The 16,620-nt window shown below is 48.3% G+C and overlaps 1 protein-coding gene and 1 long non-coding RNA gene across 4 annotated transcripts in view; one reads left to right on the forward strand and one right to left on the reverse strand.

Annotated features, from left to right (window-relative positions):
• The window catches only part of LOC144722037 (uncharacterized), a 59,730-nt gene extending 53,094 nt beyond the window's left edge, over positions 1–6,636 (reverse strand). For both annotated transcript variants that reach the window (XR_013586010.1, XR_013586009.1), the window contains exon 1: positions 6,538–6,636. This is a non-coding gene — a long non-coding RNA (uncharacterized LOC144722037). The remainder of the gene's footprint in view (positions 1–6,537) is intronic.
• Positions 4,281–15,663, forward strand: LOC144722036 (nuclear receptor subfamily 2 group F member 1-B-like). 2 transcript variants are annotated; one of them, XM_078600107.1, is made up of 4 exons: positions 4,281–4,440; positions 9,389–9,838; positions 10,724–11,308; positions 13,227–15,663. In XM_078600107.1, exons 1-4 carry the CDS (start codon positions 4,410–4,412, stop codon positions 13,499–13,501), a joined length of 1,341 nt encoding a protein of 446 aa, XP_078456233.1. In that variant the 5' UTR covers positions 4,281–4,409; the 3' UTR covers positions 13,502–15,663. The 2 variants fall into 2 exon arrangements, with proteins under 2 accessions (XP_078456233.1, XP_078456234.1); XM_078600108.1 differs by having other exon boundaries at positions 4,282–4,440; positions 10,778–11,308.
• The last annotated feature ends 957 nt before the right edge of the window (positions 15,664–16,620 follow it).

A 16,620-nucleotide genomic window follows, 5' to 3' on the forward strand; every position in this document is an offset into this window, starting at 1 on the left:
GCGCCCCCCCCCCTCGCCGCCCTCCGCTCTCCCCACTTTGTATCGCTCTCCGGAGCGATTAGAGACGGAAGAGTCGCCGCGCGTGCAAGATAAATAAACCCCATCGCCGCCGCGCCTCCACGCCGCCTTCCAACACCCAGTGACGGCGTTTGGAGCAAGTGGCTCTCCGGATTGTAAAGATCGCACGACGAGAAACTGACGATGACGAACCTCGTCGTCGAGTGCACGACGACTGCACGGGCTCGAGGCAATGCGCAGGATGACAGGGACCAGTGCAATGCGCCCACTGGATTTCACGAGCCGGCTTGCGGTTGCGACGTGCAGGCGAGGTTGTGGACGGCAGCAAGCCCACGTCTATTGTCGATGTAGCGTCTTACCTGATCTTGCTATTTTCTTGACTCGCGCATTCGACCACAATCTGAACGTCGCCTTGTTACATTCGCCGACAAGCAACGCGTTTAACATCGCATCACTAAATTGGTATGCGGTCATTCAATCAAATGCTTCGGAACCTTACAAACGTTTGACGTATATCATTTGCAAATGTAATCCTTGCGTGCGCGTTTGCGCGGATGTATACGAATATAATCTAACGTATATATATATAGATATAAGTACAGACGTACTGATGTACACATGTTAGCGTTTACATCACTGTGTATATCAGAGCACGCGTGCATGTAGATATACGATGCACGTATAATCCAGTATTGCATACGCATATATACTTCATATAAATGGGAAAGCGGTAGAGCAGTAATTAGCGCACATTGCGACGAGCCCAGCGACCTGAGTTTGATTCCCTGTCACGGATGACATCAGTGGTGATGGAAACCTGAACCGATCTCCCCCCCCCCCCTCAACCCCCCCAGCACATAACCTCCTCTCCCTCCCCCACCTACCCGCATTGACCAGAGGCGTGCTGATGAAGCATGGGTCAAACAGCGCGAGGAGGCCTTCATCATCCAGCAGTGGATTGACAAAGAGCTAACCCTTACTTTATTACACTACTAATATTCTCACCAGCGTTACAGCGAATATACATATTTAGTTTATCGACACATTAATCACTCGGCATTCTTAAACAATACCAACAACTAAAAGACCACCCCCGACCGTTCATCGCACAATCACGGATCGTGAACCTGCGTAGGCGCCCTGAGCAAAGCAGCGGCCGTGCAGATTTTCGTTTCCCAAGCGGAGCGCCAAACCAAAGGTGGATATTTTTTCCTCACCTCCCCACCCCCGTCCTCCCGTCCACCTGCACGCCTCCTACCCCTCCAGCCAGCCAGCCAGCTACGCCAACTACCACACCACCATCCCTTGTCGGGCCCGCCCGCCAACTTTTCCTGGCCAGCCTGCCCGTCGTTTTTATAGCGGGTTCCGACCGTGCAAAGCCGTGGTCTCTACCCCCAAACCTCGCCCTCGTCGTGACCACGTCGCCTCTAATCGCCTTCGCGGCACTTTTGAGAATAAGGGGGGCGGGAGGGCAGGGAGGGATGAGGTGGTGGTGGCGGCGGGGGGGGCAATAAAATAATTAGACTTTTTGATTGAGTAGGAGGGAAAAAGACAAGTCCCCGGCCAAAGTGAGTTTGGTAAATGTTTGCACAAAAGGAATTGCCTCCATTCTCTCTCTCCCCCCCACCACCTCCGTCTCTCTCCACTTTGTAGCCATAAAAACACACACACGCGCGAAGGTAGTGGAACGGGGGGCGAATAAAAACAGAGAAAAGGCACAGCGGGCAAAACACGGTGCCTCGTAATGACAGAAGCTTAACGGAAGAAAAGAAAGGCGATGCTGTTTTCCGCCCCGGCATTTAATTACGAGCGGCGATATACTTAGGGGTCGTGTCGTGCCATGATGTTGTTTATTTCAAAAGATGCAAAGTCCCCCTAAGAGTCTAAGTCAACGGCAGATCATCGACCGTTCAAGGGGAAAAAAATGAGCGTGGAAACAAACGTTGTTTTTCTACGTTTTTGTTTAAATGAATGAGTTGGAGATTCAAAATGAAGAACTATACATTGGAGTGAATCAGATTTTTCCGGGACGGAACTGAATGTGTGGCTGTTAACATCACTCTCGTGCACCGTAGTTGATATCTAGCAACATAATTTAATTGTTTATGTCGGTATAAGATGGAAATCTGATGCGTAATAGGATTAATGTAATTGTGCATTTATGTGATTATCTTCAACAGGCTAAATTGTGCATATATATGGGAAATAATTTGTATACACACATATGGTTACGTTTAATTTAAAAAAAAATCTAAATATTTACAGCGTCATTTAAATCTATTTCCGAATTAAGACCTCTTTGCTACCGTTGTTAGGTACAGATCGTGGGTGGGGGGTTGGCGTTAGACCATACTTCACTACGCTGGTATCAGCGCAGGTAGGTGAAAGAGTAGGAGGATGTTGTGGAGACGGGGGGGGGGTGGAACGTTTCAGATATCACGCGCAAATTGATGTCAGCCGTGGTCAGGGATCGAACTCAGGTAAGTCGGGTTCAAAGCGCAAGTCTGCCAACCACCACGCCACTACTCCAACCTGATCACGTTAACAAAGATGTAAAGCCCATACAGTACGTAAATGCGGTCGGGGTTTAAACGATTTAGTTATTTGTATCAAGGCACTAACAAAGTCGCGCTTAATATACGAATATTTAAATGCAAACATTCATAACAGATAGCGGCGATGCGCTGTCGTGATAACCTCGATGTAGTTGATAAGAACGCGAATATATGACGACGAAAAAGCGCATCGCAAAGGAAGTTATCAATACAAATTAAACATTTATCGACTCTTGTTTATATACCCCAGAGTAGGCTAATTAATCTATACCTACAATATATTGTTAACCGTATCCTGTAATCACATTCGGCAAGTTGTAGTCCACGCGTGTGGTGTGTACACTCGCAATAAAGCGACATGCGTACACGTACGACGTAAAACAAATACACAGCGAAATGTAACATTTGGGCCGTAACTTTAAATCGCATCGAGGGTACAGTGGAAGATCAACGCGTTGTTGGAATTGACGCCTATGATGTCGCCGTCTGGGTTATTAGCGGAGCAGGGCAGTGCGAAAGCCTATACCAGCATCGGTGAATATACCACCGTACTTGTTTTTCTAATATATAGACTGTAGTTCTAATTAAACTTAAAACGTTCTAAGGAACGGTTATGCAGTGTTATGATTGAATTCCCCCGCACCACACTTTTATAAGCATGTTGTTTGTCGGCTAACTTGAACATGCCGCTTATATTCAACGCGAAATATGTGTATATTATATACCTTTAATTTAAAAATAAAATCGGACGTATTTATTCATAACCTCAAGCCTGTCAAAATTCAAGAATTCAATGAAAATAATTTTAACGTCTCACCCCAGTACACCTCTAAATCCGAGGAAGACCAAGCACACAAAATCAAATTGTTTGAAGACAACCGAGAGGATGACGACGACGACGACACATAAAGCACGTGCATTGCCCCCGTGTTGTTGACACCATTCTGGGAATGAAATCGCGAGTGTCGGGGATTGGGTGTTCGAGTTAGTCGTCAGATTTTTTTGGTTATTCACCCACCAGACCTGAAATCATATACAGCCGTGGTGACGTCTGCCGCACCCATACGGCAGACGACTTCTTGAAGCTGTCTTACTGGGGGAGGTAGGTAGCTAAACGTGACACAAATTGGACACTTCATTATTTATTTCAGGTGCGAATTGAGAGTTATGGAACGGTAATAAACATTTAAGCGACAGAGCGCGGTAATAACTGTTATATTTCTTTTTTTTTAAAAGGTTATTGATTCTATAACCTCAGCCAATGTTAATGTAACGGATTATGAGTTTGTGGGCGGGCGGGCGGTGGGGGGGAGTGTTTATTAGTACGAAGAAACGTGGCAATTTCCATGGCCGAATTCAAGTCTGCGGACTAATTGCGAGGCGAATTCGGAGACGCGGCCTGCCCGCGGACGCACGGCAAGTGAAGTTGTTATGTAAATGGGAAAGGCTGCAGCTGCAGCCAAGCGGAGAGACGGAGCCCGACCGGGGTTAGGGACCTTTGGCCCCTGGGGCACTGAATTGTGGAGGGAGGGGAGAGAGGGGGGGGGCCGGCTGAGAGAGAGAGGGGGGGGTGAACAGGGGGGTGACTGGGGGAGGGAGGGAGGGAGAGAGGGGAGGGCGAACCGGGGGGGCTGAGGGAGGGAGAGGGGGGGGCAGGGGGGCGGGGGGAGGGGAATTGAGGGAAGAGGGTGGAGGCGAATAGAAACCGGCTTGGGCAGTGCCTGGGCAGGGAAGGTTTCCACGTTGTGATCGCCACAGCCTGCAGACTCGCGTGGAGTTAAAACATATTTAGCCTTGCGCGCATTCACTCCACGGCGTGTTGTTTTCTACGCATGCATGTCTTTAGACTCGTTACCGCATTTTTATGGTAAGTGGAACGCGGGAAGTGATGCACTCTGCCTGTGGCTCTTGCTGCTGTTGTGTCTGTGTGTGTGTGCGCGCGCGCGCGCTTTACGCGATAACAAACGATGCCTTTTACGTGATTGATACGTGATGTTAATACGCGGCGTTGCGAACGCGACTTTGCGTGCGTGCGTGCGAGCTCTGTATAGTCAAAGTGATCTCGACGTAACTTCAACTGCCTCCTCTCTTGATTAGTGAGCGCGTGTTCGCGCGCGCCTGCGGAGGCTACAACTCGAATCTTCACAGTCCGACGATGGCGTATATGTAAACCCAAAATTGCGACGCGCTTACTAATCTTGAGATTCGTGAATAGCGCGGCCCACCTTTTGTGCGCTGGGTGACTGCGCGTCCGTGTCTACCGCAGGCGCGGGGCATTATTGTTGCAACAACTAACAAACAAAAAACAGCGCCGTGTGACAGCCGCCACGATCGAATGATAGCACAAGCACGCGTCGCAGTTGACCTCCGATTATACACGGCGAAGTACTGTAATGTATCATACCTTTTTAATACCTCCGAAGTGACGTGATTTAGTCATATACTTATTGACGAACAAACAACAAAAACCGCGTGGCTGCCCATGTATTTATATTTTTGGTCACCGCTCTGATAGACATCTGATATACAACGAGAGGAGTGAGAGCGAAAGATTCTAACCGTAATGTGCTTACTACGTTCGTGTGGCGGTGGATCTGTCACGTGTGCCGTGTGAGTCCTTGAACTCAACACATTGACTCCGATGTCTCTCTCGCTCGCTCTCCGCGTGTCATCGTACTCCGCGGAAATGTACCAACAACTAAAAAAAACCTGTATGGCCACGCACGAACGTAATAGCGAGGTTTTCGACGGGCTCCTTTTTATCTTTGCCTTGGCCTCCCAAACGCTTTGAGATGTTTCCTCCGGAAAAAAATATTTGTTTGGGAGGCCCCTACACCGTTCACCTATGTATTGTTTGCTTCGTCTTTTACGTCCATCATTCTTCAAGCGCGGAGTCTTAGACGTGCGTTGCGTGGTTCGCAGCGCACAGACCGTGTGCACGTTGTGCGCGCTATCTCGCTCGGGTTGTGTCTACGGGCTGAAGCGTGCAGTGATAAAATACAGCCGACGGGTCAAGGACGAGGCGAATATAAAATATCTATTCACTTTTTTGGAGAGAGAGAGAGAGACTGTTTTTTGGACTCCCCGTCCAAAAACACTACGGCACAGACTTGAGCTATGAAATAGACGGGCAAATTGTCAAACTTAAGTTCTGTAGAGAGAACTAGAGAAAAGGAGAGAATGGTCGCACGTTTGCTTGTTGTTAAATTGAGCTGTCATTTCGTCACAAAGCGAGAATACATACGTGCTGACTTGTGTGTGTATGCTAAGTGATTGACTATGGCATCACGGATGGTTTAAGTTTGATCTGCCCATATTTTATTGTATAGGTATATTTATGCGTGTGTGTGTGTACCTGAGATGTCAGTTAAAGAGATTTCGCAATTCTCAAAACATTGGGCGCATTGCACATTTTACAACAGTGTAAATCGTTTTCTATTCGCGTGCACGTTAAAAATGTAATTAAGTTTAACGGCAATTGTTTTCGAATCGCAGAAGCGTAATTGTACAAATAAATGGGAGGGGGGGGGCTGACATTGGGGTGATGTACATTCAAAATACAAACTCCCATTTGAAACGCTCTAAAGCTATATGCCAGGGAATAGTCACAGAGGCGAATATCCCCTATTGAATCCTTTACTATGCAATTATTTTAAGTATGAACAATTATAAGCATACCAGAAGACACGGTGAACAAAGCGGCAGTTGTGTCTACTGCACATCATTGGCTACGCAAACATCCACGCGTATTGTAAAATACTCTAATGTTCTCGTAACGTCTTTGAACGGAATAACACCAACAACAACCTGCTAAAATCAGCTTGCAAACGTCTCGTCATGACATCGTGACTCAATGAATGAGTAACAATTGAACAAGCTATCGCAAAATATCGCTTAACTCGACACTGTCATTCGAGAAACGCCGCAATTTTTTAAAAGAACACACAAGAGAGACTTTGCTTACTCTTTGCTCCAAGTTGGCTCTCAACAACTCCTCCCGGTGCGCGTTATGGGAAAACGCGCAACGCGGCCGTGTTAAATGCGATATTACACGCTAGATGGCAGTAAGATACTGCTCCTTCTTCACAGCACGGGCAAGAGGTTGGGTGGGGGGGGGAGGAGAGAGGGAGGGAAAAAAAACCTACACAGCCACAGTGATGAAGAGAAGCGAAAGCACCACCGCTCCTACCCACACAGCGAAGGCAGAAATCGTCGTTACTGCAGATCGTTCGCGGATACAAACCGGTGCGATTCACGCAGCGAAATGTTTTCGCTTTTGCAAGATCTCGCTGTGACACGCGCGATAGTCAAGTGCACGTCTGGTGGAGACAGCTCTCCATTTTTCCCCGTTGTATTTATTTGAACTATTTTTTTTACTTAAAGCAATTATAACGAAGTAACACGTAGTAGCGATCTCTTCGCACCGCCGCGAGTCAAACGTTGACATTGAGCTGCTTTAAAGTTGTTGTGTTTTTAAAAGCTATAATTGCGCCCTTCTTTCTCGGATGTGAATTATTGATGAGATATAGTCGTGCACACGTGTGCACCAGGTAAAGGTGACACTATGCACACAGCCCAGTCTACGATTCAATTAAGCGCTTTGCTTCTCGGCAATTTCATCCGCGAGGTTAATTGATTCTGGAACATTGCTTTTTCTTTGCTTGCCCAAACAATCTTGATGAAAATACTTTTAAATGCAATCCCCCAAAACTAAATCTGGGTAACGGCTTAAGCATAGCTTTGTGAAGTAACACGTGAATGTACGTATGTATGTTGAACTTCTTTCGCACCGTACGTAGCCCACCGTGCTCATCGGGAGGTGCGGGGGAAGGACAACAAACTAAATACAAAAACAATATTGGGTCAGTGTGTGTGTGCGTGTGTACGCGTGGAAATAGTTTTACCTTGCGAGTACATCACGTGCGTGTGTTTGTAACGTAACCTATCTCGCCGCCCCACTGGTACGTGTCAGTAGCAATGTAAAAGTGTGGATTTTTGAAAATATATATAATTATTCTCCATACGTCGGCTGATTCACGGCACAGGACCGCTCTCTTGCACCTACACCAGGCCTCGTCTGCATTGTCCCATTGTTTTCAATTCTACAATGTTCGCGTCGTTTTAAGAGACTAATGCCGGTTTGGATCACCAAATGACCACTAAGAAACGGTACGACATCCGAGCATGACCCAGTCATATGGCAAATATTAAGCAAGTACTGTTTGGCTTGCAATGAGGATTATCTTTTACCCGCAATAATCCAAATCTTCCCGAGTGCTAGGACGAGCCACAAAGCACATTCAACCACCCACATGGCACCGTCTATTCCGCCGACAAACAGCCGTAACGAGAGCGCGGTGATTCGTGAACGCAATGCGAAACGTGGAGGAAAACGTGAACGAAAGCTCTCTAAAGGGAGGCAGGGCGAAGCCGAATCGGAAAGGCGGGGGGGGGGTGGTGATGATGGTTGGTCGGCGATTCCGAAGAGCCCCTTCGACGAGCACGGTCGCGACCGCACGCGAGTTACCCTGCCACTAGCCCCGGCTCTACCCCACAGGGGCCGGTCTGCCTGCCTCTCCCCATGAGCTTACCCCCACCCACCCCGTCCTCCCCCTCCCGCCCACCAACCCCCTTAAAGCACCCCCCCCACCACCACCACCATCCATCCCATAACCTCCCCAACCCCACTCCACCCACCCATACTACAACCCACACACAAACACCGCTCTCGCTCTCCCCTCTCTCTCTCCACCCACCGCCCAACCACCCCAACCTCCAACCCACCAACCTCAACCGCCCCAACACGCACACATTCTCTCTCTCTCTCCCCCACGACACAACCACCCACACCCACCCACCCCTCCACACCCGCCCACCCACCCACCCACCCCCCGGGCCCCAGTCTCTGACCATTCGCCTTTGATTATCAGCTGCCAGAGGGCCCTCTCCCCGCACGCTCTGACACGGCGAGCCTTATATGGAAGCGGTCGCCACGGTAACGTGTCAGTTTCGCTCCTCGTGTCAAAGTTCACTATATACTGACATCCGCGCTTCGCCTTCTTTCAGAGGCGCACTCCGCCAAGCACCCAGCTCCTTCTTCAAACGGCGCGCACTCTCTGAATATTTTATTAGGGGAGGTTTTTTTTTTTCGGGGGGTCCGCCTATTGTATAAGGTGGTGGGCAAACTTCGGGACACCAAGTGGCTTGTGTCTTTTTATTTTTTTTTGGTTGTTGTTGCGCGTCTCTCTCTCACTCCTGCGCTCTCTCGGAGGTGTCTCGAAACCTCGCGAGCCCGCCTCGAATCCGTGAGAGTGTTTCGCCTTTAAATTGTTTTGCGTGCGGCGGAAAGGAAGTCAGAACAAATCCGATTTCTCATTTGCGGCCACTGTGACTTTGCTCTCTCGCTCTCTCTCCGAGCGCTAGGGTCGTCTATTGTCGTAGTCTTATTCGGAATTTTTTTGTTGTTGTTACTCTTAATACAGATGCGCGAAGCTTTGTAATCTTTAACCTTTCGTTCGGTATTTTATATTAATAATAATATATATTGCTTTCCTGAATGGCTGACTGCGCTCTGCCCTGGACCTGGCCTTCCGACACCCGCGTATCCTGAACTCCTCCCGCCCTGCACCCTCCCGCCCGCCCGCCCTCCCATCGCATCTCATCGCCTCCGCTTGCTCCGACGACTCTTCCTCCTTTCTCCTCCTCCTCGTCTCCGCCTCTACCGCCGTCGTGAACGATACGACCACCACGACTACCGCCGCCGTCGTCATCACCATCGCCGCGACGACCCACAACCTTCCTCCCGATTTGGGCAGACGCTCTCCGCTCCCCTACCTCTCCACAAGCGATGGCAATGGTAGTCGGGCCGTGGCGAGACCCACAGGGCGACCTGACCAGCCCCCCGAACGTGCCCGGCCAGGCGGGACAAGCCCCGCTGGCTCCCGCGGGGCCGCAGACGCCGCAGACGCCGAGTCAGTCGGGCGGGCCCCCCACGACTCCGGGCCAGGGCAGCACGCAGGGTGACAAGCAGCAGCAGCAGCAGCAGCCGAACGTGGAGTGCGTCGTGTGCGGCGACAAATCGAGCGGCAAGCACTACGGACAGTTCACGTGTGAGGGATGTAAAAGTTTCTTCAAGCGCAGCGTTCGCCGGAACCTGACCTACACGTGCCGCGCCAATCGGAATTGTCCCATCGACCAGCACCACCGCAATCAGTGCCAGTACTGCCGACTCAAGAAATGTCTCAAAGTCGGCATGCGACGCGAAGGTACAGAACACGCGCGAACATCAAACTCGCACACGCACGCACACACACGCGCTCACCATACAGTCTCTCTATTATTTACGGGTCTGCGTGCATGCGCGCCTGTGCGTGTGTGCGTGCGTGTTATGGTGTGCATCGTGCATTCGCATGATGCGTTCGGACTGTAAATAGAAGAGCTGCCATCACGTATTGTCAATGCGTTTATGAAATGCCCCCCCCGCCCCCACCGCAATTAAACGCTATGCGTGAGATAATTCTAAATGTGTGTCGTGTGTGCGTGTGCCGTGTGTGTGCGTGTGGTGTGTGTGTGCCTATGATGTGTGTACGTGTCGTATGTGTGTGCATGTCGTGTGGGTGTGCGTGTCGTGTGTGTACGTATCGTGTGTGTGTGCGTGTCGTGTGTGCGTGTCGTGTGTGTGTGTGCGTGTCGTGTGTGTGCGTGTCATGCGTGTGTGCCTGTGGTGTGTGCCTGTGGTGTGTGTGTGGTGTGTGTGTGGTGTGTGTGTTGTGTGTGTGGTGTGTGCGTGGTGTGTGCGTGGTGTGTGTGTGTGTTTGTGTGGTGTGTGTGCGTGTCGCGTGTGCGTGTCGTGGCTATTGAATGCTCGTCGTCGGGGCTCGCGCGCGTCTTCGTGTGCGTGCGTCTGCGCGGTGTGTCGTGTGTGTCCGCGCACACGTGTGTGTGTTTGTGCGTACGTCCACTTGCTCGTGCACATATATATACGCGTGCGTTTGCTTTAGTCAATTGCAAGCCCCCCTTTTCAGTTTTGCCGCCACGTATACAGTACAGTAAATATTGTAACCCCCTTCCCTCCCTCCCTGCTCATCCCCCCCCCCTCCTCCACCATTCTCTGTGCTTGACCCCACACTGTCGATGTGACTGCCCCGTAGATCGTGCGGGTCTCGGGTCTGCAATGCAACGGTCTTCTCTGTCTCCCATTGCAGCCGTGCAGAGGGGAAGACTGCCTCCTTCACAGCATCCGAATCCAGCACAGTACGCCCTGGTTAACGGCGACCCTCTGAACGGCCACTCGTACCTGTCGGGGTACATCTCGCTGTTGCTGCGCGCCGAGCCTTACCCCACGTCACGCTACGGAAGCCAGTGCATGCAGCCCAACAACATCATGGGCATTGAGAACATCTGCGAGCTGGCGGCGCGTCTCCTCTTCAGCGCCGTGGAGTGGGCGAGGAACATCCCGTTCTTCCCCGACCTGCAGATCACAGACCAGGTCGCGCTGTTACGGCTCGTGTGGAGCGAGCTGTTTGTGCTGAACGCGGCTCAATGCGCCATGCCGCTCCACGTGGCCCCGCTGCTCGCCGCCGCTGGTCTCCACGCGTCGCCCATGTCCGCTGATCGCGTGGTGGCCTTCATGGACCACATCCGCATCTTCCAGGAGCAGGTAGAGAAGCTCAAGGCGCTGCACGTTGACTCGGCCGAGTACAGCTGCATCAAGGCGATCGTGCTGTTCACCACGGGTGAGTCTTTCTTGAGAGATGACACGGCGTGGATTGAGAGAGATGTGTGTGTGTGTGTGGCGGTGGTCCGTGTTTGTTTGTTTATGGGTGTGTTTATTAGATGGTGCCGGCGTGCATGTGTCACCGGCACCTTGTGTTTTGCGGTTAAATCTTCATTCAGCAATTTCACATTTAAATTTCATTGCATTACAGTTTTGCGGTGATTTTGATCGTAGTGATTGTGATTATTTTTTACTCGCAAGCAGTATTTTTTTCTAAATAGTCTATATGTGGTTTCACTTTGATAAAGAAACACAAATTTAAGCGTATGCTCCATTACATTTGTAATATACGCGTGCAGACTTTGGCCTGCATACAACTTTGAGTTATGGCAATTAATGGAACACATTTCGCAGCTTTGGGTAGGGGAAAAAAGCTGACGATATTACTTTTAAGTGGAGAACCGCATTTTTAAGTGCACGCATATACTTTTTTTGGTAACACTTATTAAACACGTTGCTAATTGTGCGGTTCGACACCACGTAATATACATTCATCGTAATATCGGGATAAATTCTACCACTGCATGCAATTAAAGGAAAGTGTTTGGGCTTAAGAGACGCCACGAAACGATAATTTGCGACATTATACAATTATTTGCGAAATATGGCTACGGCCGTGCTAAGTATACGCGTTCGTATGCACACACATACACACGCGCGCGCAAACAGGCAAATTCGACCGCTAAACATTTTACAGGAGCGTTTTGTGTGTGTGTTGCCATTACAATGTACACGGCACGTAGCTCTCGATGGCACTTAATTTGCAGGTACACAACCCCTTGACAGCTTAAGCACCGATAACTAATTTGCATGTATAAAATATTCAGTGGAAATCCACGTACAGTGTGGTGTAATCTGGACATGGAGCTGTGCACGTGTACGCATTTAAATGGGGGGGTCAGAACGTTTGGCCCACGTGAAGACCGCGTGCTTTCTTCACAGTTTTCACCGCATGAAATGGGCACACGCTTTTATGCTGCTGCTGCTGCTGCTGTTCCGTGTATTATTAATTCACGAAATTGGGATTTTTTTTTCTTCCTCTCGTCCACGTGAACACGTGTCGTGTATATCACCGCCCTCGTCAACACTGGGGCAGCAGTAGCAGCAGATGCGCAACGCTGCTGTGTAATGCAAGTGTGTGAGAAAGAGAACACGTGCTTTGTACCTGTTACGTACAGTGGCCCTGTGCTTTAGGCCACGAGACGTGTTCGCGTGGAATGCTTCGTGAATGATACCGACAGAAATGTGCGTTGTGTGTCGTCGTGTATGCGGGTATCGTGTTAAAGGGGTTGCCAGCCGCAGGCCTTGCTAACGTCGTTTGATACATCGAGTTGTTATGTTGGGGGAGCGGTGGGGCATATAGTGCGCGCACTGCGCTCTGAACGCGGCCACCTGAGTTCGATCCCCCCGCCACGATTCGCATCAGTGGGCGCGTAATATCTCTGAACCGGGTCCTGTGCCCCCTCCGTGTCATGCAACTAGCGTGGTGAAGTACGGTTAACTAACCTCCACGGGGTCGACATACAGCGCAGGGGAAGGCCTTCTTCATTGACAAAAGGGCTGTGGATTAAACATCATTGTTCGATACGCCCAGCGATCCATGCGTGCTGTTTGAGTTACACGGTAGACCCCCACGCCCTCGCAATGTTTACCCTCTGAGAATAATAACCCCTTTGAAAGTGTGCACGATATATGATGATCATCATTAGTACGCGTTACGATACAATGCATGGCACGGGCGGCATTAACGTATAAACAACGTAACGATAACAGACGTGGCTTTTTTCGGGTGTGCATATTGCTGAACCATGAGCACGGAGGCGTCTTTTTTAATTTACAGGGTTTGCTGCTTTCTTTGTCTCATTTCCCCTCCAAAGATGCGTGTGGCTTGTCGGACGCTGCTCACATAGAAAGTCTACAAGAGAAATCGCAATGTGCGTTGGAAGAGTACGTGAGAAGTCAGTACCCGAACCAGCCGACCCGGTTCGGGAAATTATTGCTGCGTCTGCCCTCGCTTCGCACCGTTTCCTCTTCGGTAATCGAACAGCTCTTCTTCGTACGTTTGGTAGGTAAAACCCCGATCGAGACTCTCATCCGGGACATGTTACTGTCTGGAAGCAGTTTCAACTGGCCCTACATGCCTATCCAATAGAGAACACTCGCTTGCGCGTGGACCGTGGGAACGGGGGGGGGGAAACAGACTTTTCGTCCTGGTGCCCAGAGGAGAGAGGAGGAGAAGGAAGGAAAAAAAAGCAAAAGCGGATGAAGTCTGTGAAGTGAGCAGGCCGGAGCGTTTGACTGTAAAAAAAAAATATCTTGTACAAAATGATGCCGGCGTATTTCTTTAGAAGTTTTATGTGTAGTGCAACATGGCAAGCTCTTAGTTATTATTATTGTTTAATTTTTTTTGTAAAAAAAAATGGACATATTTTTTTCAAGCAATGGAAGGATGTCGATGTAAAGATTAAAAACGACAAAAAGGAAATTAACATTTTCCAAATTATTGTAAATTGTCCTGTGTCTATGTATCCATAGCTGTTTTGTATTTTCTGGTTGCAAACCAGTTTTTTCTCGTGATTCCATACTAATAATTTTGATATAACCATTTTCGTATACAGTAAGGTGTATCTTGTAAGGTGTGTTTTAGACAAGTTGAGAGAAAAAATGAAATAAGTAAATTCGATTAAATATTGAAATGAGGACAGATTTTTTTTGGACTTCAAGATCCCGCTGAAAGCGCATCATATAAATAAATACAAGTATGCTCTCTCTATACCTCCATTGTCGTATGTGAATGGAATGTACTTGATACTTTTAAATGAAAGTTAAAACGGGCCCGAGTGCCGGTTGGTGTGACCAGTGCAAAACCCCTGGTCTGGGCAAGGAGCCCGCGTGTGTTACGTGTAGGTCGTTCGGGAGACCTGCATTGCATAGGCAAAGGTGTCTAAGGCACGCATGTTGGTGTGTTTATGAAGTCTCCTTATTCCCCACTCTGTAGAATGCTTCTGGTTTTTTGTATAGTTAAACAAGAGGAGAAGAAGAAGGAAAAAAAAATCATGCACGTTGCGTTGGCCAGAGTATTGGTTTATAAAACCGTGATACATTGTGTACCTACAAGACTTGACGCATATAGTATAATAACAACAATTATGAGAGAGAAAAACAAACAGTTGATGATGATCATTCAAAGGTTGATGTCAAAACAGCGTTAATTACAAGAATATACGATGTTTTTTTTTAATGTGCAGACCAATTTCATGAATTGTATTTTTCTCTCAAGACTGCTCTTGTTCCACTACTCGATACGAGGGTCTCAATGTGAAATCAAAAGCGGACAGTGATTAATAATATGAAATTATGATGTTGACGATAATCATGATGACGATGACGCATGCATCAACTGCTTATGAATTCACTTGAATTTTTAAAATAATAATAAAGATATGTGTGCATCTTTCGAAAAGCATTCAGCCAGTCAGTAACCTTGGTAATGGACAAGTCTCATTCAATACGTATGTTAAGTTTACAATTGTAAATTGTATTAGCAGTGCTTTTATTTGTTATGTACATAAACCATTGGTATAAAGCAAAATAAAAAGTGTGTGCACCTTTGGGCAATTTGGCTCTTGCCTGACTTAGCATTCACTTTGTACAATTGCACTGGGACCCAAGGCAGCTTATAGTACTTACACAATGAGTTATTTTGCAGACAAATAAACAATAAAAATCGTTTTAATAGTTTATATTTAAATACATCAGCTAGTAATTCAAACCCAAAGCGCTGTGCAGTAAAAATGACATCGCGTCCAACTCTACTCTTCTGATCGGAATGCACATCCTTTGTCACTCTGAGCTCTTATAGTAGCTTTAATGTCAATCGCAGGACTTTTTTGAGTTTATTTTTGTTAATGTTGCCTTCATAAATAGATATCAGATTGACTGATAGACATTACCTATCTGTCCGCTGACAAAAAAAAACTGCATATTTATGCCATTTCGGAATTATTCGGAATATTTAAGACATTTTTGTTTTGTTTTATTCTTAACAATGCGTTGTACATATCCCTTTGTTCATTTCCTCTCTTTCGCTCTGTCTCTGGAATCGCAGTAAATAATTTAAAAAAACAAAACGCAAAATCTTTAGCCATCGCTCTTGTGTGTTTGAATTTCTCTCCCAGCTCCCTAATATAAAAGTGTACACATTGCATATTTTTTGCGATGTTCAGACATTATAACGCATAAGTCGTATATGTATACAATGTATTTTCCTTGTTAACTTTTTAAATAATTAAAATAAAATACATTCTCGGAAAACATTGGCCTTATGGTTTTTTTTTTTACAAATATATTTTTGCATATACAGCACACAATATACTGAACAAACGACACCGTATAGCTGCATTACATTATCACAACAGCAATTGATAACGGTTTGCAGCAAGCTTATGCATGCATCTTCAACCCCCCGGAAGCACTCAGTCATATAATATGCACGGGTGTCCGAGCAGTGGTACAACGTGCATAATGCGTGGTGGTGATGGTGATGGTGGTAAATGGATCTCTAAACGGCACGGGCGATAACAACCGTCCGACTTCCATAGCATCCCTGCTATCCGTGTGATCAGCGCGTGCTGTCTTGTCAAAGCTAAAAGCATCCAAACATTAAGCGCGTCTCTCCTGACCCCCCCCCCCGCATGCTTCCACCACGTTTCGACCCCCAGTAACACAACAACAGCAGCACCACACAATCATTCTGCAGCGCAAAGCAACACGCCGTTGTGTATGTATATATACACACACTACACACGCGCAACACAACAGCGTGCCCGCGGCGTCTGTGACTTGCTCGCTACACTCTTCGGTATCACCGAACCGATTCTGTGTCGACGTCCAATTCGAGAGCGCCTTGTGTGTGTCCGTGTGTATATATATATAAATACCACGGGGAGCGGTAGTGTCGTGCTTAGCGCGCTGCATTACGAACCTGGCGAACCGAGTTCGATTCCCGCACACGACCAACACCGGTGACGATTGTCTGAACCGTTCCTGGGCATCCCCTAGGTCGACTCGGCCTCAAATGAGTACCTGCTGTAAACATTCGCCACTGGGGAGACAAAGGCGGCCGGGCGTAGTGTTGACCACCCACCCTCTCGCGTGCCGTGCCGCACGGCCTTCGAAGGTCCTCGCTAACAGCACTTGCCCCTACAGTCTGTGAAGGCTACAGGGGGGATCTTTGTCTGTTGTGTGTGTGTGTGTACCACTGACGCGTGT

This window comes from Lampetra planeri, chromosome 13, assembly GCF_965212315.1.
Source record: "Lampetra planeri chromosome 13, kcLamPlan1.2.h2, whole genome shotgun sequence".
NCBI classification, from domain to species: Eukaryota; Metazoa; Chordata; class Hyperoartia; order Petromyzontiformes; family Petromyzontidae; genus Lampetra; species Lampetra planeri.

Coding starts and splice junctions, on each gene's coding strand:
- LOC144722036 (XM_078600107.1), top strand. CDS start 4,410: ATGTCTTTAGACTCGTTACCGCATTTTTATG. Junction 4,441..9,388: donor CTCGTTACCGCATTTTTATG/GTAAGTGGAACG, acceptor CGATTTGGGCAG/ACGCTCTCCGCTCCCCTACC. Junction 9,839..10,723: donor AGTCGGCATGCGACGCGAAG/GTACAGAACACG, acceptor ACTGCCCCGTAG/ATCGTGCGGGTCTCGGGTCT.